The following is a 25286-nucleotide window of genomic DNA, read 5'->3' on the forward strand; positions in this document are numbered from 1 at the left end:
GCAAGGTGCCTGTGATATTTAGGGGATAAAGAGGCAGGGTGGTCTTAAGTGTGGGGAAAGGCCAATCAGAGTTAGAGAAAAGCGAGGTAATTGGTGTGTACAGGTGTGTTTCATTACATGCTTCTTCACGATGCATGTTTAGAAGTGGTGTCCATAAGTGGACAACGTCACTGGCTCTACTCTTTTCTGAGGGAGCCAGAGAAGCAACAAATTGTCGCCCTGCTTCTGGCCGCCCCACATTCCTCCTTTGTGTTGTCCACCATGGCCCTGTCTGGATCCTGACCTAACACAGTGAAACTCATAAATTGAGTCTACAGCTTTAGCCTGCATCCATTGGAAGAGCAATAATACAGCGTTAATTAGACCCCAGCTATGGATGGATGCACTTTGTGTCTGAGTGACAACCTGGTATCATCTGCCCATTTGGTTTTGTAGGTTTGGGGAACAACTCATATATTATGTCCGTGTACCTCTCTGTGATCATCAAAGACTACATGAAAATCTGGTGCGTCCCTTTTAAGAAGCGTGAAACCTCGCCCCCTTCCTCAGAGCCTCACTCCCAGCAACCCTGGCGGAGAGGCGGCACCTTTCCTGGAGGAGGGGAGCACCGCCCCTTGCCAGGTCCTGGAGGCCTGTGAACTACATTACCCTGAAGGCTCTGCGCCCGTTCTTCGGCGCCCCTGGACCAATAAAGGCTCGGTAAAGAGGCACTTCCGAGCTAGTGGACTGCGTCTGGGCGGCTTTTCCGGCGTCTGCCGTGGTCGTCATTTTGTAAACTCGGATGTGTTCAAAGGTTAGCAACGCGGGGCCGGCCCGAGGTCAGGGAGTCAGGAAGGAACTGTGCCCGCTGCTCTGAGCTTAGTCTGAGGCTCGGCGTGGTTGCTCTTTGGCCTGACTCTCTCCCGGGTCCGGGAGGGGCGTCCGTGCTCGGGCCCCACCTTCGCCCACAAACTCTAGCGACGGCGACAGCCCAGATGTGTCGGATTCAGGTAAATGCTGCGTCATCCGGGCCTCACCCAACTCTTCTCATTCAGCAGTGTTTTATTTTATCTGTGTTCTCTTACCAGTGTTCTATAGTTATTTTTATTCCCCAAAACCTTGGTTTTCCGGATTTTCAAATATGACCTGCGTGGAAAAAGAAAATTGCAGAGAACTTCAATGTGCAGTTCAGTAAGCTCTAAAACTAATATCCGTTCACCACTCAGGTCAAAAAATGCGATATAAATAGGACCCCCAGAAGCCGCCTGCGGGGTTCTTCCAAAACAATTATCCGCATCCCCCCAAAATGAACGTACTGGCTGATGTTTCAAGTAAGCATTTTCTTTCTTTTCTTGATAGTTTTGCCAACCATGTGGGAAATATTTGATGATTCTAGTTTTGCACGCTTGTTTTAAAATTTTTTATGAATTGAATCATGTAAGAATTGTGTTTTTCTTCATTTGCACAATATGGTGTTATTTTACCTATGTTTTTCGTGAGTATCCATTCATTTTTCTTTCTATGAAGTATTTTATAGATATTACTATATGATTAAAATGTTTTTATAGATCCTCTTCTTAAAGGCTTTTCTTTGTTTATGGTTTTTGGTTTGCTTTTTTGTTTGGTCTACTTTCGTATTTATAAACTTCGTACTGCAGTCATATCTGCTATGTGTTCTGGGATATATAAAGAATGCACTTGTCTAGCGTGTATATTAAAGTTACTATTATATTTAAATGAACATTTCCAGTTTTTGATCTTTTTTAGCTTCAAGTTACTAATTTTAACTTAGTTCTTTGAATGAGATGATTATACTTAGTCTTAATCTATCCCATAGTTGTATTTTCATACACACTCATTGTGCATTAGGTAAACTTAACAGTTTTACAGTATACAGGCACTTAGAGGGTTTTTGCTTTTTCAGTGATTTTACTCTTCTAATAGTATTTATTCTACTGGTACATCATTGTTCTCTGGTGGTATTGGAAGAGAAAATGATTAAGACATCTTGTTAAAATCCTTTTTTGGAGGGGGATATAATGAATCATGGTAAGGTTAAAAAGTTATAATGCTGGGAATCCCTATCAGGATGTTTAGAACCCAAGAACCCATGTTTATATAATGAGGGTGCAGTAAAGGTCAGGTCCTGTAGATTGTTTCCTTTGTCTTAAGTTTAAAGAGTTATCAATGATGTCCAGTTATCTCAAACTACTCTGATTCTAGCCACAACCTCTTTATCACAAATTAATTTTCTGGTGCCATTTCCTTCTTGTTGCTCCCTCTCTCTCCCTCTTTTTTTGGCTGTACCATGCGGCTTGCAGGGACCTTAGTTCCGTGACCAGTAATCATACCCTTGCCCATGGCAGTGAAAACACCAGGTGAACTGGGTTTCAGCCATGTTGAGTCTCAGATGTTCCAGTGACTCCCAAATATAGGAGAAAAGTGGACAGCTGAACATGCAGTGCTAGAGTGCTGGGGAAGGCTTCAGGATGCCATTAGGCAACAAGGGAAGAGAAGCAGGCTGTCACAAAGACAGACAAGAGGAGTGATCATCAGCGGGAAGGTAGGGGGTAGGGAAAGTGCAGCAGGTGGCCCAGGTTTTTATGGGAGATTGGCCATGAAATTGATGCAGAGGTAAGGCAGAAATGGAGGTGAAGTAATAGCAAAGTCAGGCTTGTTCTTATTTCTTTTCCTATGCACTCACCAGGATTTTGTGGTAGAACTTGGGGAGTTTGTCACAACGTCAGATGAGTTTACCTAAGGTGTGTCAAGTGGGTGTGGATTTTGAATGGGTGTTATATGGGCAAAGATTGTAACTGGTGAAGAGACATAATGTGCTATATGGAAATGAACATGACCAGGCGTATTTAGATCTGCATGTTGTGACTGAGGTAGAAGTCATGAATGAGGCCTAGTGGAAAAGCCTTCAGAAGAGGGCTGGGGAACCGGCAGTGGATAGTTGGGGTACAGTGGGATCCTGTTGCTTTGGCAGGCACTTTCTGATGCCATGTGCAGAAGGGTATGTGAGGAGGCAGGAGACATGCCAATTTTGTGGGCCGGGTGGTGGTGATGGGTATCAGATGTATGAGGAGGTCCACTGAGTAATATGCATGTGGGGAAGGTGTATGAAGTAATTGCCCCAGGCCCTAGTACTAGGAGTATAAGAGAGAAGGATGGGGCTAAGTTTGCTTGTGTCTGGGAGACATGATAGTGGGTACACTCAGGCTGTTGTCTTGGAGGAAAGGGAAAGGGCCCTGCATACCAGGCTCACAGATTACATGGTATCTCTCTGTCCACCTGCCTGTTGTTGCTCAGGGTTGTACATACTGATCAAGGAAGCATGAAGAGTTATTGGGCCCCACTGCCCTCTAAGTCACAGAGCTGGGGTGGATGGTGAACCCAGAGTGAGTACAGGCTGGGGTTAAAAGTACTTATGGTGTCCTGGGGAGAGAGGCTGCTTATGTACAAATCTGTCCCATCATCACAGGGCCCTGTGACCTTTGAGGACGTGGCTGTGTACTTTTCCCAGGAGGAATGGAAGCTTCTTGATGAGGCCCAGAGACTCCTGTACCATGATGTGTTGCTGGAGACCTTTGTACTTGTTGCATCATTGGGTAAGACCCTCACACCTATCCCAGAATCCTGAGCTGCTCCCTGCCTTTCTTTCTTTTTCCAAGGGGAAGTCTGCTCTTTTCACAGCTAGACAGTGGGCACATCTCTATTAATGCTTCCTTGTCATCTGTGCTGTAAGTGCCAAGGCTGGGTGAGTGTGTAGATTGCCTCCTTTCACAAGGAGCCCCAATACCACCTGCTCTGAGGTTTGTTCAGTGAAGATTTTCTGCTTCAAAAACTTGGAATTTATTCAGTGGGTTCCATAATTCTCAGCCACTCCCAGGTACGTTGACTCTATAGGCTCATGCCATCTCTGTGCTCCAGCTTCTGTCCTCTTTTAGGTGACATTTCCTGGGTGCTGAGTGTACCAGGCATTGTTGTGAACCAACATGGTCACTATTTGTGGGGTCCACTAGGCTGTTTCTATGATACCCTCCTCAACTAGTATTTTTGTGACATTATTTTTCTTTCCTTAGGTTTTTTTTGGGGGGATTGGTTGTTCCCCTGGCCAGTACTGACCACTCACCTGTGCTATCTTTCCCTCAGAAGTTGCATCTTCTAGGTTCCATGTTGTTCTCCAACTGGAGCTGGGAGGAGAACCCTGGGTACGTGACAGAGTGGACATGACTCCGACCCCAGCTAGGGGGGCTCAAAGTGGGCCTGGCCCTGGTGATTGGCATCAGGGGGAGGAAGTAATACCATGGCTGGGTTCAGATCATATCAGGCACATGTCCTGTGCTGAACACTGTTTTGGTGCCAAGGACAGTGACTGTTTTTCTCATATCTATCTTTCCTACCCATTCATGATACTTTGCTCCTTCTTTCATTTCTACCCTTTCAACCCAGGATTACCCCTCACCTCTCTGTCTTCCACTCCTTATTGGACCTCTCCATCCTCACTCTGCTGTGCTCTCCAATATTGGCCTACACTTAATGTGTCATGAGGTCTGCACCTATTTATAAAATACTCCTTTTATACCAGCTACTCAGTGACAGTCGGATTTTCCTTGTCCAGGATACAGCTTTCCACACAGCACACAAATGTCACCAGCAACCAAGGCCTGTCAAAACTGTTTCCGGAAGAGTGAGTTGTGGACCCGTGGCTCCTCCGTGAGCTCCCACCACCCTTGTGTCTTTTGCCTGGTTAGTCCTCCCTGTTCTGTGACATGGAGAGGCACAGTGCTGCACAGAGGCCCTTTCCTTAACATGCTGCCAGCTCCCTTGTCCAGAAAATAGTCCCATCGATTTATTTCTTGGTACATCACACACATATTTGTGATGGGGCCGCCTCCTTCTTCCAAAATCTACATGAAGTTCATCCATATGTCTGTGCTTTCAGGTTGTTGGCATGGAGCAGAGCACAAGGAGATAACTTCTGAGCAGAATGTTTCTATAGAAATGCCACAAATAAATACTTCAAAGACAGACCTGTCCATCCGGAAGTCCTATCCCTGGGAGAGGTGCTGCCTGGCCTTAGACAGTAGTTTGTGTGTAGCTGAAGACCTGGGAACAATTCCTGGCCAGAAACTGTGTGTGTCAGGTGTGAAATTTCACCAGCACAGTGGAGGGAAACTCTTTAGAAGAGACATGGGTAAGACCTTTATGAGGAGCCACATAGTCCATGCATCCAAGAACTCTTTCACATGCCAGGAGGCTGGGAAGGATTTCCCTGGTAGCTCTAGCCTTCTCCAGCCACAGGTCACTCCACAAAAGGAAGCCAAGTGTGCAGAGGCCTTTCACAATGGACATAGCCTCTATAAATACTATCTATGTGAGAAAGCCTTCAGCTGCAAACACAAACTGGCTCATCACCCGAGTGTCCACACTGGAAAGAGGCCTTACGAATGCAGTGAATGTGGGAAAACCTTCAGCTTTAAAGGGATACTTGTTAAGCACCAGAGAATCCACACTAGAGAAAGGCCTTATGAGTGCTGTGAGTGTGGGAAAGCCTTCAGCTGGAAAAGCTCGCTTGTTCAGCACCAGAGAGTCCACACCAGAGAATGGCCTTATAAGTGCAGCGAATGTGGGAAAGCCTACAAACACAAAAATTCACTTGTTAAGCACCAGAGAGTCCACACTGGAGAATGGCCTTATAAGTGCAGTGAATGTGGAAAAGCCTTCAGACACAAAAAGTCACTTGTTCACCAGAGAGTCCACACTGGAGAATGGCCTTATAAGTGCAGTGAATGTGGGAAAGCCTTCAGACACAAAAAGTCATTTGTTGAGCACCAGAGACTCCATGTTGGAGAACTGCTTTATAAGTGCTGTGAATGTGGGAAAGCCTTTATTTCTAAAGTAAACCTTTGTCGTCACCAGAGAGTCCACACTGGAGAAAGGCCTTATGAATGCAGTGAATGTGGAAAAACCTTCATTTATAAAGACAGTCTTGTTCGGCACTGGAGAGTCCACACTGGAGAAAGGCCTTATGAGTGCAGTGAATGTGGAAAAGCCTTTAGCCGCAAAGACTCACTTGTTAAGCACCAGAGAGTCCACAGTGGAAAATAGCCTTATAAGTGTAGTGAATGTGGGAAAACTTTTTTTAAAAAAATATTTATTGTTTGGTTGATTGATTTAGCTGTGCTGGGTCTTAGTTGCAGCACCCTGGATCTTTGATCTTTTTTGCGGCATGCAGGATCTTTAGTTGAGGCATCTTTAGTTGAAGCCCCTGGGAAAACTTTTAAATAGTGACACACTCACACTTGTTTGGCACCAGTGAATTCATATTGGAGAAAGGCCTTATGAGCGCAGTGAAAGGGGAAGTTCTTTAGCCAAATCTCCAACCTTATTGTACACCAGAGAATTCACACTGGCACAAAGACTTCTGAGGGCAGTGAGTGTGGGAAGTGATTTAGCCAAACTGCTCTCGTTTTACACAAGAGAGTTTACACTGGGGAAAGGCCTTATAAGTGCATTGAATATGGGAAACATTTTAGTCAATACTCCACTGTCATTAAGCACCAGAGTTCACACTGGAGAAAAACCATATGAGTGCACTGTATGTGGAGGATTCTTCAGCCAAAACTCCCAGCTTACTCAACACTGAAAAGCTCATGCTACAGAAAGGCATCGCCGGTACAGCAAATGTGGAAAATTTTTCTGTCAGAGTCTGCTCTGACTGAGCACCAGAAACTTAACAGCCCAGATGGATCCTGTGAGCACAGTGAATGTAAGAAAGCTTTCAACTGAAGGTCTAACCTCATTCATCACCAGAAATTTCCTACTGGAGAAAGACCTTCAAATGAGATGAGGAGAGCAGCGAATGAGCTGTCTCCTTAGTTAATACATCATACTAAGTAGGCTCTGTGAGGGACTCATCATCTGGAAGTTGAATGCCATACATCTGAACAGCCCTAGTGTGCAGATTGCCTGTAAGTTCCAGGTTCATAGGAAGCTTTTAAGGAGCTATGCTCTACTTCTGACCTGTGCAGGGCCCTTGCCATATTTAATGTCACTGTGAGTTTCTTATCTCTACTAAGTGGCAGATCCCAATACTGGAATCAGTCACCTCAGTGTGATCAGGGTAGGTTGGCTTTTGTGCTCTCCTATCCCTTGTAGAAAAGCATGGATACCCTGAGCACTTGGGTTTTGTCGTTCTCTTAGTTCCTGTCAACTGCCTATGACAGGACCAAAGCAGCTTTGATCATGGGGATCCAGTCCATTTTCTCCTGGTGGCTCACAGTGGTTTGCCTTCTTTGGTGGTATTGTCTAATACCATGTTAATGGTGGATTTTATTTAGGTCCAAGTCACCCTGTTTGGGAATTATCTGCCTCAGTTTTTCTGCTCTATGCCATAATAAAAACTATTATTTAAGCCACCTTTCATCTTGGGCTTTGTCCACTGTTAGACTGATGTTGAGAAGCAAATTGGACTCTCAGGATGAAGAGGAGCAGGTTTTGTGGGTGTTCCAAAGTTTGTATACCTCACTGGGGATAGTATCATGGTGGAGAATAGTTTTCACTAATTTGAATTGTTGTTGAAGGTTTCCTGGGGTAGACTGCAGGGCTCTGTGGGGCTAATGTTGTGACCTGGATGTTAGAATTTTTGGTGGGTCCCGAGGTCACCCTGAGATGAGGACAGTTGTATGAACCACCAGTGTTTTTTGGAGCTGCATAAGTTCTCTTTTTTCACATGGAATGTCACATCATGACCTCAGTACTGTTCAAGAGAAGAATTTCTCTAGGTCCAGCTGGAAAAGAGCCATGTGCCATAATGTCCACGTGTGCTATGATGTCCGCAATGTGGTAGGCTGGTGTTCATGACTGTTAGATTACAGATATCAGGAGAGAACCATATTTGGTACAGAAACACTGGGAATTAATAGGATGTGAGAGACTAGCAACAAGAAGGGATGAGCCTTTTCTAAAGCTGCATCCACGAGTGTTCCCATGACTGGCTGTTTAGGATAAGGTTTTTGCAGAAATTCTCAGGAGCTACAGAGCTATTTCTCTCCCCCTGAACCCCCAGTCTGTGTCAGACTGAATAACGTAAAGGTTTTAGGATTCCTATAGCATCTGCAAATTTTTTCTCTGAAGTCCACTGCTGCACAGTGAAGACAATGGGGAATGAGAGTGGAAATCATGTAGTTCAGGCATGTGAATTTTAGGACCCAGGCAGAGTTCCTGGATAACTTAAGTGGAAACACGTTTTATTGCTTGCAAGTCTTCATTGCTGCTGTGAAAGAATCCCCTCATGAGAGTAGGAGAGGTGATGGAATTGAGCTGTGGTTGCCACAGTTTTACTGAAAAGAGATTCAGAAAAGAAGTTCAGATTTTTATGTGAAACCAATTCTTATTACAATTTAATTGAGCTGTATAGTTTGTATGCATTGAAATGAACATACCTAAAATGTACAGCTTGGTAAATTTTAATACTTCTAAAGCCATGGAATCATCATCATAATAACAAACATCCATCATTCCCATATCAGCTTCTGACATCTCTCCCAGGACTCTCAGGTAGCTAGTATTGATTTACTTTTTTTTTTTTCCCCCAGCTATGCTGCACAGCTTGTGTGATCTTAGTTCCCCAACCAGGGATTATACCTTGGCTGTAGCAGTGAAAGCACAGATTTCCAATCCCTGGACTGCCAGGGAAGTCCTTTGATTTACTTTTTTCCCATTCAATTAGGTAGTGTTTTCTAGACTTTTAATATCACTGTGATCTTTTTTTTTTTTTTTTTTTTTTTTTTTTTTTTTGCAGTACGCGGGCCTCTCACTGTTGTGGCCTCTCCCGTTGCGGAGCACAGGCTCCGGACGCACAGGCTCAGCAGCCATGGCTCACGGGCCCAGCTGCTCCACGGCATGTGGGATCTTCCCGGACCGGGGCATGAACCCGTGTCCCCTGCATCGGCAGGCGGACTCTCAACCACTGCGCCACCAGGGAAGCCCCCATCACTGTGATCTTAATGTTTACTTTTGTATTTGTTTTCTTCTTTAACGATGCATAATTATATTGAGAATCATCTAATTTGTCTACATGAAGAGATCATTTTTTAAATATCTGAAAAATGTACTGTTTAAATATGCCAACATTTGACTGTTTATCCATCTGTCTGTTAAAGGATGAGGTTTTGTGGTTTGTTTCCAGTTTGGCTATCACAGATAAGCTTACTGTGAACGTGTACATAAAATTCTTTATATGAACATAGGGATTCTTAGTCTAAAGTGAGTGGCTGTACCCATTTGCATTCCCATCGGCAGTATGGGAGCATTCCAGTTCCCCTGTATTCCTTACCAGAACTAGGTTGGTATGGTCTGTATTTTTAATATTATCTGTTTTAAAAGTGTGGAGATGTATCTCACTGTGGTCTGATTGCATTTCCCTAGTGATTCATGATGTTGAACATTTTTGTGTTCATTTGTCAGATGTATGTCTTCTTTTTAGTACGTAAGAAGACAATAAATGTGTTGGAACTTGACTTTTCTTCAGTGACTTTGCTGGGTGGAATAAATGTTTCTGCTATTCACAACATTACTCACCATGTGTAGTCCTCATTATTAGCATAGTTTCCATTACTTTAAGTCTAGACAGTTAGTAAAAAGAAAAAAAACTCGGCCAACCCTTGATTATTGCATTTGCCAATTTCCCTGATATAAATGCTCCAACCCTGGGCAGTTTCAAGCTGTTAATATGAGGTTGTTACCAAACCAGAGTCAGATCAAGCCAAGTGAAACCTCTGAGCTTCCCACAGTGAGACCATGGGCACTGCTTCCTTTCCTGGTTTCCTGGCATGTGTGTCATTGGTGCCAGCACTGGGCTCTGTGCACTGTATTCCTTCTCTCCCAGCAGTCCCATCCTTGCTGCTCTGAGGTCTTATAAGACAGGGCTCAGAAATCTTGATGTTTGTAATAAAGATCCCACCAGCCTTCCCTGTCCCTGGTTGGGTGACTCTGTCCAGAGGCATGGAACCTTGGTGTCCCAGGCCTTCCACTGTCCTTTGCTGACAGACTCTGGGACCTGCTTATGCCAGGATGTTCACATACTGACCTGGTCACTACTTGAGGGGACCACTGGCTTGTTTCCTTTAAGACCTTCCTTTAATGTCCTTATAATTTTAGAATGTGTGATCTCATGGGACGGGGCCCACTCCCTTTCCCTGTCTTTCCTCTTTGACTGGCCTCCTCAGGCCCAGGTGGTTTCTCACCTTGAGCAATAGGAGGGCCCTGGGTGCCTGACAGGGTGGATGTTTTTCCTGCAGCATCAAGGGAGGCTGAAATGAACGTGGCCCATGTGCGTGGGGGTGAGGAAATGGTGAGGTATCAGAGCTGGGTTCCCATCACACCAGGCCTGTGTCCTATATCCACCAGTGTGTGGTACCAGTGACAGATTTCAAGAGTTTCTACCTTTACTTTCTTGTTGATGTTTTTTGTTTTGTTTTGTTTTATAAGTTTATTTTAGTTTATTTATTTATTTTTGGCTGTGTTGGGTCTTCGCCACTGCATGCGGGCTTTCTCTAGTTGGCGGCGAGTGGGGGCTACTCTTCATTGCAGTGCGCTGGCTTCTCATTGTGGTGGCTTCTCATTGCAGAGCATGGGCTCTAGGCGTGCAGGCTTCAAGCAACAAGAAGCAGGCTTCAGTAGTTGTGGCATGCGGGCTCAGAGCACAGGCTTAGTAGTTATGGCACATGGGCTTAGTTGCTCTGCGACATGTGGGATCTTCCTGGACCAGGGATCAAACCCAGGTCCCCTGCATTGACAGGCGGGTTCTCAACCACTGCACCATCAGGGAAGCCCGCTGTTGATGCTGTGACTCTTCACTTCTGGCCCTGGTTCTCACCCATTCCCTTCCACTGCTCCCTTTGCAGTGCTGTCAACATTGACCTGCACTTAAAGTGTTGGGATATGTGCATGTGTCCTTAAATACTCCTTGTAGCCCAGCTGCTGTGATGCATTCAGACATTCTGGGTCTGGACACAGCCTTCTACTCATTGCTCACCAGTCACCAGTAGCCAGGCTTTGTTGAAAGGTAAGTTGAAGACCCTTCCTCGTGTTCTTACCCATCATCTGTGCTCTGCCATCAGATGAGCTTCCCAGGCTCAGCTCTGCACAGCAGGCCTTCCTCACACAGGCTCTGGCCCCATGCATCTCAACAATCTTAAGGACTTACTGCTGGGTGTGTCTGAGACACATTTCTGCTGGGGCCACGTTTATTGGCATGTCTCTCCTTTCAGGTTTTCAACGTGGAGCCCAGGATGAGGAGGCGCTTTCAGAGCAAGGTGATGCAGTTATAGAGTCACAGGTCAAGACTTCAAAGCCAGGTCCATCTATCCAGAAGTCTCATTCTTTTCTTTTCTTTTTTTAAATTAATTTATTTATCTTTTTATTTTTGGCTGCATTGGGTATTCGTTGCTGCACAGGCTGTCTCTAGTTGCAGCACTCAGGGGCTACTCTTCATTGTGGTGGCTTCTCGTTGTGGAGCACTGTCTCTAGGCACATGGGCTTCATTAGTTGTGGCATCAGGGCTCAGTAGTTGTGGCTCACGGGCTCTAGACTGCCTGCTCAGCAGTCATGGCATCGGCTTCGTGGCTCCGCTGCATGTGGGATCTTCCCGGACTAGGGCTCAAACCCATGTCCTCTGCATTGGCAGGAGGGTTCTTAACCACTGTGCCCCCAGGGAAGTCCCAGAAGTCACATTCTTAATGTGATGTGTGGCCCACTCTTGAAAGACATTTTGCGCCTGGTTGAGTATGATGGGACACAGCGCGAGCAAGAGGTGTACCCGTGTGGTGAGTCTTTCCCAGCACCAAAGGGAGCCGAGTAGGAAGAAACTCCCCAGATGGGATGAAGGGAGGACTTCATTGGTGAAGAACTGCAGCTTTCACGTGGCAGAAAGGACCTTGACGTGCTGAACGGGAGGGAAGGACTTTCCGGCCAGTTCAGGCCTTCTCCAGAACCAGGCCCCTCACACGAGGGAAGACACACAGTGACATGGAGGGCAGGGAGACCTTTGAAAGTGGATAGAATGATTACAAGTGCAGTGAATGTGGGAAAACCTTTAGCCATGAACACATACTTGTTGAGCACCAGAAAAACCATTGCAGCGAAAGTGGGAAGACTTTAATCAGACCATCCCATGTGGTTCAGCACCAGAAAATCCACACTGAAACCAGGCTATATGAGCACCTTGGATGTGGAGGGTTCTTTACACGAAGATCTGGCCTCATTGAACACCAGAGAGCTCTCACTAGGCCAATGTCTTATGAGTGCAGCCAGTGTGGGAAGCACATTAAAAGACCACTTTACGCTCATTTTTCATCAGAGCGTTCACATGGGAGAAAAGCCATATAAATGCAGTGAATGTGGGAGAAGTCTGGTCTGATTTAGCGCTGGGAAGTACTGCTATGCAGGTGTTTAAAATTTTTTTAAATTGTGATACAATGCTTGTAACATAGCATTTACAGTCTTAACCATATTTAACTGTAAGTTTATCGGTAATCATACATTCACCTTTTGTGCAGACAAATATTCAGAAGTATTTTCATCTCATAAAACTGAAAGTAAACCCATTAGACAACAACTCCTCATCCCCACTCTCTTATCCCCTGACAACAACTATTCTACTTTCTATCTATGAATTTGTCCACTCTGGGTACCTTATATAAGAGTCATAAAGGTTTTCTCCTCTTGTGGCTGGCTTATTTCACTGAAGACAATGTCCTCAAGTTTCATCTGCGTCCTAGCATGTGTCAGAATTTCCGTCTTTTTTGAGTGAGTAGTACTCCATTTTATGTATAAGCTACTTTTTCTGTATCCCTTCATCAGTGAGCTCTTGGGTTGCTTTCACTATTTGGCTATTGCGTATAATGCTGTTGTAAGCACGATTGCACAAATATTTCTTTGAGGCCCTGGTTTCTGTCCTTTTTAGGTATGTTTCCAGATGGAAAATTGTTGGATCATTATTTCAATATGTAAATTTCCTGAGGAACTAAGGGGCTGTTTTCCATAGTAGCTGTACCATTTTACACCGATACAGCTATATCATGTAAGATGCATGTGCAACTTCATTCTTTTATGTATGGTTATCTAGTTTTTTCAACACCACCTGCTGAAAAAACTCATTTCTCTTTGAATGATCTCTGCACCCTTTAAAAACATCTGAGTATGTATGCGAAGGTTTGTTTCTGTGCTCTTTTATTCCATTCTCCTATATGTTTGTGTATGTCAATAACACAGCATTTTGATATATACTTTTTAAGTTTTTGAAAGTGGTTTGACTCAGTTTTGAAGCCCTGGCAGGAGAAGAACTGTCCGTTCCCCTTCTAGAACAGCTGATGAAGCCCACAACCCCAACCACTTTCCTTATCAAGCTCTCATTCTCTGGACTACCAGACACCAAGGTGTCAGACATTTAGTGATAGCTCCTATGTTCTGGAACCCATACAATTATTCAAAATAGCCAATCCACAGACAGCTCATGAAACCTAGCTAATCCCATCACTCTTGCCAAATATAAACTGCCCACCACAGCTCCAGCTTTCTGTTAATCCTGTCCCTGGGCTCAGCCCTCTTTGTTGGCCTGTCTAACGTCTTTCATTCTGAGCTGTAAGTAACAAAGTGTTCTGTCTTTCATGTATCCCAGTATCATTGTGCTGTGTATTCCACCATCAAGAAACTTTTGGTCTTACAGAACTATTCCACACCCAGCAGGGTATTAGGAGTACGGCAGATGTTGCACAGTCTTCAGCCACTAGTCTGTCTCCATTCAGCACCAGGAAGCTCACACTGGAGAAAGACGTTACACGTGCAGCCACTGTGCTCTTGGCTTTTTAACATAATAACAGATGTAAGCTCTGGAGATTAGCCCCTGTGAGGGAGATATCCTCCAGAAACTGCATCTTGTACATCCAGACATCCTCACTGGGAGATTCACGGTAAGGGCCAGGTTTGTGGGAAACTGGTGAATTCTGTTGCACTTTCAGACCTGCCTGGGGCCGTCAATGGAGTTCTGTCACTGCCCATGTGTATTATAGAAGCCACTCTCCTGGTATTAGCTGGCAGGGAGTATGGTCACTATAGTTAGTAATACTGTATTGGGTGTTTAAAACTTGCTAAGAGTAAATCATAGAAGTTCTCAACACAAAAAAACTTAGGTAACTATGAGGAAAACGTGAAGTAGACCTATTGTGGTGATCATTTTGCAATATAAACCAATACTGAATCATTATGTTATACATCTGAAACTAATAAATGTTATATGTTAATTATATCTCAATTTTTTTTAGAAAGCAGAGAGAACAGATTGCTGTAGTCTCTTGCTTTTCCTGGAGTATTCGCCAGCCATTTGAGCCCTTTGGTGAGATCTCATGCCCACCCCTTTGATTTGTTCAGGTGTGGACATCACCCACTTTGGACAGAGGACTCCATCAGCTGTTGGCTGGCAGCTTACAGAGGTTTCGCTTGTTTCAGGGTCATTATTGATTGTCTTATGACATTCTTGACAGATTTTTTCGAGCCTCAATTTTACCCACCCTAGGAACTGCTCACCTTGCTGGTTTTTGCGATAAAGTTATTATTGGGTGTTTTTCTTTGTTTCTTTCTTTTTTATTGAAGTACAGTTGATTTGCAGTGTTGTGTTTATTACTGGTATACAGCAAAGGGATTCAGATATATGTATATTTTTTTCCATATGGTTTATCACAGGATTTAAAATAAACAAATAAATAAATTTAATTATTTTTGTCTGTGTTGGGTCTTCATTGCTGTGCGCGGGCTTTCTCTAGTTGCGGCAAGCGGGGACTACTCTTCATTGTGGTGCACGGGCTTCTCACTGTGGTGGCTTCTCTTGTTGCGGAGCACAGGCTCTAGGCGTGCGGGCTTCAGTATTTGTGGCACATGGGCTCAGTAGTTGTGGCTTGCGAGCTCTAGAGCACAGGTTCGGTAGTTGTGGCGCACAGGCTTAGTTGCTCCGCAGCCTGTGGGATCTTCCTGGACCAGGGCTCGGACACGGGTCCCCTGCATTGGTAGGCAGATTCTTAAACACTGTACTACCAGGGAAGCCCTATCATAGGATATTGAATATGGTTCCCTGTGCTATACAGTAGGACTTTGTTGTTTATTTATTCTGTATAAAAGTTTACATCTGCTACCCCCAAACTCCCACTCCATCCCTCCCCTAGGTCTTATTGTTTAAGCCACCTTTACTCTTGGGTTTCTGTTTACTGTATGCTGTGGGTTGAGAACAGAATTGGGCTCTGCCAGAATAAAAAGTACAGACTTCTGGGGCTCTCAACTTTGTGTGCTCCAAAGGAAACAGCAGGAGGACAAAGCACAACTCTAAGTGTAGATTTGGCCTAGTTGCATTGCTGCTTGAGGCCTCCTAGGAAAGTCTGAATGACCCTTGCACCAAGATCTCCTGCCCTGGTTGTGAAGATTATTTGTGGCTCCGCAGTCACTTGGGGCAGTTGGTTTGCAAACAATAGCATATTTGACAGTACCATGAACTTCGTGGATGTTCCATGGTATTATTGAGAGATAGCTTTCTCCTGATACCCACCTAGGAGCTCTGTGTCCTGAGGAAGAAAAATCATGTAGGTTTATGTCCATGGACATAAAACTTTTAACAAGGCCCAGGCTGGGAACCATATTGTGTACAGAAATTGTGACTGGATTAATAAGGACTGGACTGGTGGAGACTGCCCCAAAGTAGAGTGGATAAACCACTTCCAAAGGGGTCTCTGTGAATATCTGAGTAACTGGCCAGGTGGAAAGAGAGTGCACAGAACTCGGGACCTGCAGACCAGTCCCCGTAGCCAGTTTATTGGCAGAGCAGCAGAGCCAGAGGTTTTATGGATCCCTGTAGCCTCTCTGGGCTGTTTCCCTCAAACAATAATGGCAAAGCAGGAACCTCATGAGGGAGTGAAGGGAGATTCTCTTCTTCAGGGATGGGTCTTTTGTGTCCTAGCCATCATTCTTGGTGACACGAGTGGACATGTTTCCATTATTCCCCCATTTTGTAGACAAAGAATCAGAGTTGACTCATGTAAGATGTGGGGAGTGGGTCCTGATGATCAGTACAGCTTTGTCAGTTGTTTGATATTCTAGAAGGAATAGCATTTTAACGCTTTATGGGAAAAAGTTTTCCCCAAACAACTTCATTGAGGGATTACTGGTGTAGATTAACTGCATTTATATAAAGTGTCCAACATGACATATTTTCACATATGTATAGACATTGAACCCATCATCAGAGTTGTCAATGAATATTCCCGTTGCCTCAGTAAGGTTTCAGTGCCCTTCTCTTTCCTTTTCCTTACATCCCCACCCAAATTGCCATCTATACATAGCTATTAACTCTAAACTCATAAGAAACCATAAACAATTGTTGAACCATTGAAAAGTTTACAAACTTCTGAGCTAACAATTGAACTTAATATTTATACAAAAAATGTGGACCTTATGCATGCATACGAGGGAGAGCTGTAGTTGTCAGGCAGTGTCCTAGAACAAAGCTTGAGCTGCATTTATCTTTTATGGAGCCAGTCATTAAGGAATGGAGGAATTTCAGAAGTGTGTGTTGAAGGATTTCTGGACTTTCCGCAGTGTTAGTGTGGTCACTCCTGTTGACCAGCTGACTTTAAGAAGCTGGGGCATGGAACTGAGGTAGTTGCTGATTGACTGTTGCTTAGGAGCCTGGAGCTGTCACTGATAGGCTGTCTTTCAGGACTCGGGTTGGGGAGCAGTAGTCTTATCACCGATTGGTTAAATTTCAAAAGCTTGTCCCTATCAATGATTTGCTAACTTCCAGAAGCTTAGTTTCTCTCTTGAGGCTGTCGTTGACCCTGCTGATTTTGAGGACACATGTATTCATCGAAAGTTATCTCTTAGAAACGATGATTATTTGTTCATGACTTTGGACTGTGGCCAAGGAACACATTTTCCCTCTCCTGACTATGTAAAGTAAGCACTTTATTTGTTAATATCTGTTTTTAGTCTTCCCTCAGCCAAACCTGAGAGAAACCATAAAGCATTTTCCAAATTAACTGACGGCGTTTTGGAAATCATTGCAAAAAGCGGGATGTACGATGTTTATGTCGTGCTGACGAAGTCAAAGGACTGTGGACAAAATTGTGAAATACAGGACTTGTGCTGTATACATGAAACAGCTGACAACCCTATTCCCAATATGTCCCATGCACCTACTATTGTGGTTGAAACTCCTTAGATGCTTGTGGTACATTTGTTAGGCCAGTGAATACATGCCACAGTACAGCTTCTTTATTCATTTTTACCTTTCTGGCAAGTCTAAACATTGTCTTCACCTTTCCTGCTAAGTAGTTAAGTACCCGTGTTTTCAAGTATGAAAAAAATCACATTTTGGAGATCTACATGCTTCATTTGGGAACTGTATTACCCAGAAGTCACTTCAGTCTGCAGGTACAGTGACTGAGCCAGTGAAGGCTTAGCAAAGTGCTCTTAAGATGCAGTGCACAACAGGTGAGTGGAACTTCCTGCATCCTTTAGGGATGGCATTGTTATGGACTCTGGATTTTTCCCACCTGTATGGGCTTCTAGAGCTCTGGATCCACGCAGAGGTGACCAAGAGGAAAAGCACAAGAAGAGACGTTACAGAGGTGCCTCTGAGGCATAGCTGAACCAGGCTCTGCAAGCCATGGCACCCTTGTTTCTGAAGCTGAACAGGACCCTGCAGGGCCCTCCTGGGTACAAAAGTCTGTCCCCCTTGTTTCTTTCTTTTTTTTTTTTAATATTTATTTATTTATTTGGTTGTGTCAGGTCTTAGTTGTGGTGGGTGAACTCCTTAGTTGTGGCATGTGAACTCTTAATTGAGGCATGCATGTGGGATCTAGTTCCCTGTCCAGGGATCGAACTCAGGCCGACCTGCGTTGGGAGCACAGAGTCTTAACCCACTGTGCTACCAGGGAAGTCTCCCTTGTTTCCTGTACATAGAGAAAGACTTTAGTTTCCTAGGCCTTCCCTGAGTTCCAAAGAGCAGATTCAAGTAGTTACTAATTAGAGAGGTGAGAGTGTAGAAAGAAAGGAAAAGCAGTCAAAACCAGTAATGACAGTTGGAACAATAGTTCAGTGATAAAACACTCACAGGAATTCTAGTTCCTTCTGAAAGGTTATAGATAACAATCTGATGCATATCCTTGAGTTGTTTTGCAGAAACAAGACCTCCAGCCAGGTGGAGGATGGTGACTACATGATGACAACAAGCACATAAGCCTGAGACTGGTTGGAAACAGAAAGTTGATGATGAATATTCCTGAAAATCACCCTGTGACCTTACCAGCAACCAATCAGAAGAAAGTAGGTGAGCAGACCCAGGTTCAGTTTGATAACAGACAGGAGACATTTTTAAAACTTCTGCTAACTACAACCTTGCAGTTTCAACATTCCCCCCTTTGTAACTATATTGCCATTTCTGACCCTAACCAATCCTTGCTTTATAAGCACCCTTACTTCTTGACAGCTCCAATTATAATTCTTGACAAACAACTTATGGAACTAACTGTGGCCTTCCATTTTTTGCCTTTATAGGCTTCCTCCATTTGTAGTTCAGGTAACAATTCAAGTGCTTCTCTCACCTACGTTTCCTGGGTGTCCTAACAAGCCCTAAATAAATGCCTGATCAATCACGTCTTCATTTCTGAAATTTTGGCTAACACTCAAAACACATAAATGTATTCTGTAATTGACTGTGTTGTCATTAATTCTTACTGTTCATCTCCTTTGACCGGAAGGTCAGACTCATGAGGGCAGGCATCTTTTTCTCTTTTGATCTTGATGCAACCAAAGTAGTGCCTGGAATGGTGTAGGCACTTAATGAATGTTTCTTAAGAGGGAAACTTAAAGAATGTTTCTTAAGGAGGGAATAAATATGATGCTACAGATACCCTGTTTGTTTTTAGCTGTCTGCTCTCTTTACATAGCCCTTCCAGCTGTACTTAAATAAAAAAATTTTAAATAAATAAATAATAGATCACATGTTACAAAGCTATAACCACAAGCTAGCCAAGTTTCCTGTGTAACTACGTGCTCTGCTTTATTCCCTTACTTCTCAGACTTCAGTGTCTCTAGAAACTGCACTGAGAGCCTAACCTTGTTCACATGGTCAAGGGCTATTTTGGCCACTAACTTTGAATAATTAAATAATGATGGATTTCAGCAATTTCCAAATTTCACAAATATTTTTCTGAGATGATATCAACTCTCCATGCATTGTTACTGCAATTGTGGGTAAAATTATATTGTACCCAGCAAGGAACGAGGATCATGTAAACCAATCCTTTATCTCAGGATTCAAATGCCCCCTTTGTAAATAAACTATGACTGGGACCGTAGAGTCACTGTCCAGGGAGAAAATGGCATGCGGTAAGTCACTCTTTTGAGATAGGTAGATCTTAGATTCTAGAAAAGAACTGAATACATATCTAAATGTGGAGTAAGAATTATGTGTCCACCCCTGAATGGGACACCGTCACTGGCTCTACGTTTCTTCTGAGGGAAGCAGAGACACAACACATTGTCCACCTGCTTCTGGCCATCCCACATCCCTCCTCTGTCTTCCCCACCATGGCCCTGTCTGGAAACTTTGCTTTCTTGACCCTGACTTAACACACTGAGACTCATAAATTGAGTCTAAAGCATCAGCCTACATACTTTGGAAGAGCAGTAAGACCATGTTTATTAGACCCCAACTATGGATGGATGCACTTTGTGGCTGAGTGACAATTTGGTATCATGTGCGCATTTGTTTTTTTTAGGTTTGGGGAACATCTGAACTATAACTCTATTATAGTATATATATATATATATATATATATATATATATATATATATGAATATAACTCTATTATATCTGAGTACCTCTCTCTGAACAGCACAGACTACATTCCACGGAAATCTGGGTGCGTCCCCTTTAAGAAGCGTGGTTCTGCGGATATCTGGGTGCGTCCCCTTTAAGAAGCGTGAACCCCGCCAGTACTCAGAGCCTTGGGACACTCCTTCCCAGCTACCCTCAGGGTGAGGAGGAACTTTCCCAGAGGTGGGGAGCACCGCCACTTGACAGGTCGTAGAGCGCTGTGAACCACATTACCCTGAAGGCAAAGCGCGGCGCGTAAGGGTCCCTGAACCAATGACGGCTCAGGAGAGAGCCACTTCCGTACTAGGGGGGCGGTGTCTGGGCGGGCCTTCCGGCGTCGACCGCGGGCGACATTTTTAAACTCGGACCTGTTCGCTGGTGCCCGCTCCGGTACCTTGGGTCGGCACCAGGTGAAGGGAGCCAGGAAGGCGCTGTGTCCGCTGCTCTGAGGAAAGGCTGAGGCTCCGCGTGGGCGCCATCCGGCCTGACTCTGTCTCGGGGCCGGGACGGGCCTCCGTGCCCGGGCCCCACCATTGCCCGCAGACTCCGCTGGGACGGCCAAGCGGATGGGTGCGATTCAGGTAAATGCTGCTTTTTCCGGACCCTCAGACAACTCTTCTCATTCTGCAGTATTTTCGTTCTTATCAATGTTCTATAACGAGCATCCTATGTTTGTGTTTTTTTGTTTCCCAAAACCTTGGTTTTCCGAATATTGAAATAAGACGTGCGTGGGGAAAAAAAAATTGCAGGGAACTTCCATGTTCAGTTGAATAAGCAGCTCTTACTAATACCCGTTCTTTGCTCAAGTCAAGATATGAGATATAAGTAGGACCCCAGAAGCCGCCTGTGGGTTCCTTTCATAACAGTTATCCCCATCCCCCAAAAGTTAAGGTATTGTCTGATGTTTCAAGTAAGCATTTCGTTGCTTTTCCTGATAGTTTCAGCTGTGTGGAAAATATTCGACGACTATAGTTTACCTTCGCTCAGTTATCTTAAAACTCTCTTATGACTGGAATCATATAAGTATTATGATGTGTCACACCCAATATGGTGGGCTTTACCCATTTTTTCATGGCTATCCGTTAATTTTCCTTCTTTTGCAGTGTTCTAATAGTGTGAATACAGTATATGAGTAAAATATCTTTATAAATCCTGCTGTTGAAGGCTTTCTTTGTTTTTTTCTTTTGGCTTGTTTGTTTTTGGTCTCCTTTCTGTAATTATAAACATTGCTATGCTGGCCATACCTTCCTTGCTTTCTGGGGTATATAAAGCACACATTTGTTTAGCGTATATGTTAAAATTATTATTGTATTTAAATGGACATTTCCACTTTTTGATCTTGTTTTGCTCCATGTTACTAATTTTAATTTAGTGCTTTGAATGAGATTGTTATACTTAGTCTTAATCTATCCCGTAGTTAGTTGTATTTTTTTTAACATCTTTATTGGAGTATAATTGCTTTACAATGATGTGTTACTTTCTGCTTTATAACAAAGTGAATCAGCTATATGTATACATATATCCCCATATCCTCTCCCTCTTGCGTCTCCCTCCCACCCTCCCTATCCCATCCCTCTAGGTGGTCACAAAGCACTGAGCTGATCGAGCTGATCTCCCTGTGCTATGCGGCTGCTTCCCACTAGCTATCTGTTTTACATTTGGTAGTGTATATCTGTCAGTGCCACTCTCTCACTTCGTCCCAGCTTACCCTTCCCCCTCCCCGTGTCCTCAAGTCCATTTTCTACATCTGCGTCTTTATTCCTGTCCTGCCCCTACGTTCTTCATAACCTATTTTTTTTAAGATTCCATACATATGTGTTAGCATACGGTATTTGTTTTTCTCTTTCTGACTTCACTCTGTATGACAGACTCTAGCTCCATCCACCTCAGTACAAATAACTCAGTTTCGTTTCTTTTTATGGCTGAGTAATATTCCATTGTATATATGTGCCACATCTTCTTATCCAGTCATCTGTTGATGGACACTTAGGTTGCTTCCATGTCCTGGCTATTGTCAATAGCGCTGCAGTGAACATTGTGGTATATGACACTTTTTGAATTATGGTTTTCTCAGGGTATATGCCCAGTAGTGGGATTGCTGGGTCGTATGGTAGTTCTATTTTTAGTTTTTTAAAGAACCTCCATACTGTTCTCCATAGTGGCTGTATCAATTTACATCCCCACCAACAGTGCAAGAGGCTTCCTTTTTCTTCACACTCTCTCTACAATTTATTGTTCGTAGATTTTTTGATGATGGCCCTTCTGACTGGTGTGAGGTGATACCTTATTGTAGTTTTGATTTGCATTTCTCTAATGATTAGTGATGCCGTAGTTGTATTTTTATACACATCATGCATTATGTAAACTTACAGTTTTACAGTATGCAGCCACTTAGAGGGTTTCTGCTTTTGCAGTGATTGTACTCTGTTAATAGTATTTATTTTACTGTTACGTCATCATCCTCTGCTGGTATTGGAAGAGAAAATGATTAAGACATCTGGTTAAAATACTTGTTTTAAGGGGGACAAAATGAATCCTTGTAAGGATAAAAAGTTATAATGCTGGGAATCCTTATCAAGATGTTTAGAACCAAAGAAATTTCCATGTTTTTATAATGAGGTTGGAATAGAGGTCAGGTCTCATATGTTGTTTCCTTTGTCTTAAGTTTAAGGAGTCATCTTTGACAGCCACTTATGTCAAACTGCTGGAGGCCAAGCACTTTTACTCTGATGCCAGCAACAACCCCTTTATCACAGATTAATTTTCTGGTGCCATTTTCTTCTTGTAACTCTCTCTCTCTCTCTCTTTTTTTTTAGGCCACACTGTGCAGCTAGCAGGATCTTAGTTCCCAGTCCAGGGATTGAAATCGAACCCATGGCAGTGAAAGCACCAAGTTTTAGCCACTGAACCACCAGGGAATTCTGAGATTCATTTTCACTGTGAAGTCAACAAATGGTGGTTCCCTTCTCTACTGCAGGAGAAAAAAGCAGGTAGGAAATTACAGAAAATCTGTCTGAATATTTATGAAAGAAAAAGGATATATAAATAACATGGATAAAAATTTAAAATTTGTATTCTTGAATTCTATTATATAATGTTATAATAATTTTCTTGAGTTTTATTATTTCTTTTATATACAGCAGGTTCTTATTAGTTATTTATTTTATACATACTAGTGTGTATATGTCAATCCCAATCTCCCAATTCATTCCCCCCACCCCAACATCCCCCCCTTGGTGTCCATACATTTGTTCTCTACATCTGTGTGTCTATTTCTGCCCTGCAGACCAGTTCATCTGTACTATTTTTCTAGGTTCCACATATATGTGTTAACATACAATATTTGTTTTTCTCTTTCTGACTTACTTCACTCTGTATAACAGTCTCTAGATCCATCCACGTCTCTACAAATGACCCAATTTCATTCCTTTTTATGGCTGAGTAATATTCCATTGTATATATGTACCACATCTTTATCCAGTCGTCTGTCGATGGGCATTTAGGTTGTTTCCATGACCTGGCTCTTGTAAATAGTGCTGCAGTGAACTTTGGGGTGCATGCGTCATTTATTTATTTATTTATTTATTTATTTATGGCTATGTTGGGTCTTCGTTGCTGTGCGTGGCTTTCTCTGGTTGTGGCAAGAAGGGGCTACTCTTCATTACAGTGCGTGGGCTTCTCGTTGCAGTTCTTTGTTGCGGAGCATGGGCTTTAGGCATGTGGGCTTCAGTAGTTGTGGCTTGTGGGCTCTACAGTGCAGGCTTAGTAGTTGTGACACACAGGCTTAGTTGCTCTGCAGCGTGTGGAATCTTCCCAGACCCGGGCTTGAACCCTTGTCCCCTGCATTGGCAGGCAGATTCTTAACCACTGTGCCACCAGGGAAGTCCCTGCATGAGTCTTTTTGATTTACAATTTTCTCTGGGTATATGCCCAGTAGTGGATTGCTGGGTCATATGGTAATTCTATTTTTAGCTTTTTAAGGAACCTCCATACTCTTCGTCATATGGCTGTATCAATTTACATTCCCACCAACAGTGAAAGACAGTTCCCTTTTCTCCACACCCTCTCTAGCATTTGTTGTTTGCAGATTTTCTTATGATGCCCATTCTAACTGGTGTGAGATGACACCTCATTGCAGTTTTGATTTGCATTTCTCTAATAATTAGTGATGTTGAGTGACTTTTCATGTGCTTCTTGGTCATCTGTATGTCTTTGGAGAAATGTCTAATTAGGTCTTCTGCCCATTTTTGGATTGGGTTGTATGTTTTTTTAATATTGAGCTGCATGATCTGTCTACATATTTTGGAGATTAATCCTTTGTCCATTGATTCATTTGCAAGTATTTTCTCCCATTCTGAGGGCTGTCTTTTCGTCTTGTTTGTGGTTTCCTTTGCTTTGCAAAAGCTTTTAACCTTTATTAGGTCCCATTTGTTTATTTTTGTTTTTATTTCCATTACTCTAGGAGGTGGATCAAAAAAGATCTTGCTGTGATTTATGTCAAAGAGTGTTCTTCCTATATTTTCCTCTGAGAGTTTTATAGTGTCCAGTCTTACATTTAGGTCTCTAATCCATTTTGAGTTTATTTTTGTGTATGGTGTTAGGGAGTGTTCTAATTTCATTCTCTACATGTAGCTGTCCAGTTTTCCCAGCACCACTTATTGAAGAGACTGTCTTTTCTCCATTGTATATCCTTGCCTCTTTTGTCATAGATTAGTTGACCATAGGTGCTTGAGTTTTTCTCTGGGCTTTCTGTCCTGTTCCATTGATCTATATTTCTGTTCTTGTGTCAGTACCATATTGTTTTGATTACTGTAGCTTTGTAGTATAGTCTAAAGACAAGGAGTCTGATTCCTCCAGTGCCATTTTATTCCCTCAACACTGCTTTTGCTATTCGGGGTCTTTTGTGTCTCCATACAGATTTTAAGATTTTTTTGTTCTAGTTCTGTAAAAAATGCCACTGGTAATTTGATAGAGATTGCATTGAATCTGTAGATTGCTTTGGGTAGTATAGTCATTTTCACAATATTGATTCTTCCAATCCAAAAACATGGTATATCTCTCCATCTGTGTCATCTTTGTTTTCTTTCATCAGTGTATTACAGTTTCTGAGTACAGGTCTTTTACCTCCTTGGTACATTTATTCCTAGGTATTTTATTCTTTTTTGTTGCAATGGTGAATGGGATTATTTCCTTAATTTCTCTTTCTGATCTTTCATTGTTAGTGTATAGGAATGCAAGAGACTTTTATGCATTAATTTTGTATCCTGCAACTTTACCAAATTCATTGATGAGCTCTAGTAGTTTTCTGGTGGCATCTTTAGGATTCTCTATGTATAGTATCATGTCATCTGCAAACAGTGACACTTTTACTTCT

General features: G+C 43.1%; 2 protein-coding genes across 14 annotated transcripts in view; both read left to right on the forward strand.

Annotated features, from left to right (window-relative positions):
- The window catches only part of LOC137214294 (zinc finger protein 773-like), a 62538-nt gene that overhangs the window by 11545 nt on the left and 25707 nt on the right, over nt 1–25286 (forward strand). For 7 of the 13 annotated variants that reach the window (XM_067717811.1, XM_067717812.1, XM_067717815.1 and 4 more), the window contains exons 1-3: nt 14997–18361; nt 19932–19998; nt 22729–22902. The exons of 4 other annotated variants lie outside the window; for them this stretch is intronic. The gene's annotated coding sequence lies outside the window, so the exon portion shown is untranslated. Of the gene's footprint in view, nt 1–9709; nt 18362–19931; nt 19999–20026; nt 20494–22728; nt 22903–25286 lie in introns of those variants that run through there. 2 more of the 13 variants (XM_067717822.1, XM_067717816.1) reach the window with 2 other exon arrangements.
- On the forward strand, nt 643–9565 carry LOC137214295 (zinc finger protein 548-like). Its single transcript, XM_067717823.1, is given in 4 exon segments — nt 643–989; nt 3467–3593; nt 4931–6959; nt 8792–9565. Coding segments are annotated over 3 exon segments (1416 nt in total). The 5' UTR covers nt 643–974; the 3' UTR covers nt 6205–6959; nt 8792–9565.

The sequence above is a fragment of the Pseudorca crassidens genome, chromosome 20 (genome assembly GCF_039906515.1).
Source record: "Pseudorca crassidens isolate mPseCra1 chromosome 20, mPseCra1.hap1, whole genome shotgun sequence".
Classification (NCBI taxonomy): domain Eukaryota; kingdom Metazoa; phylum Chordata; class Mammalia; order Artiodactyla; family Delphinidae; genus Pseudorca; species Pseudorca crassidens.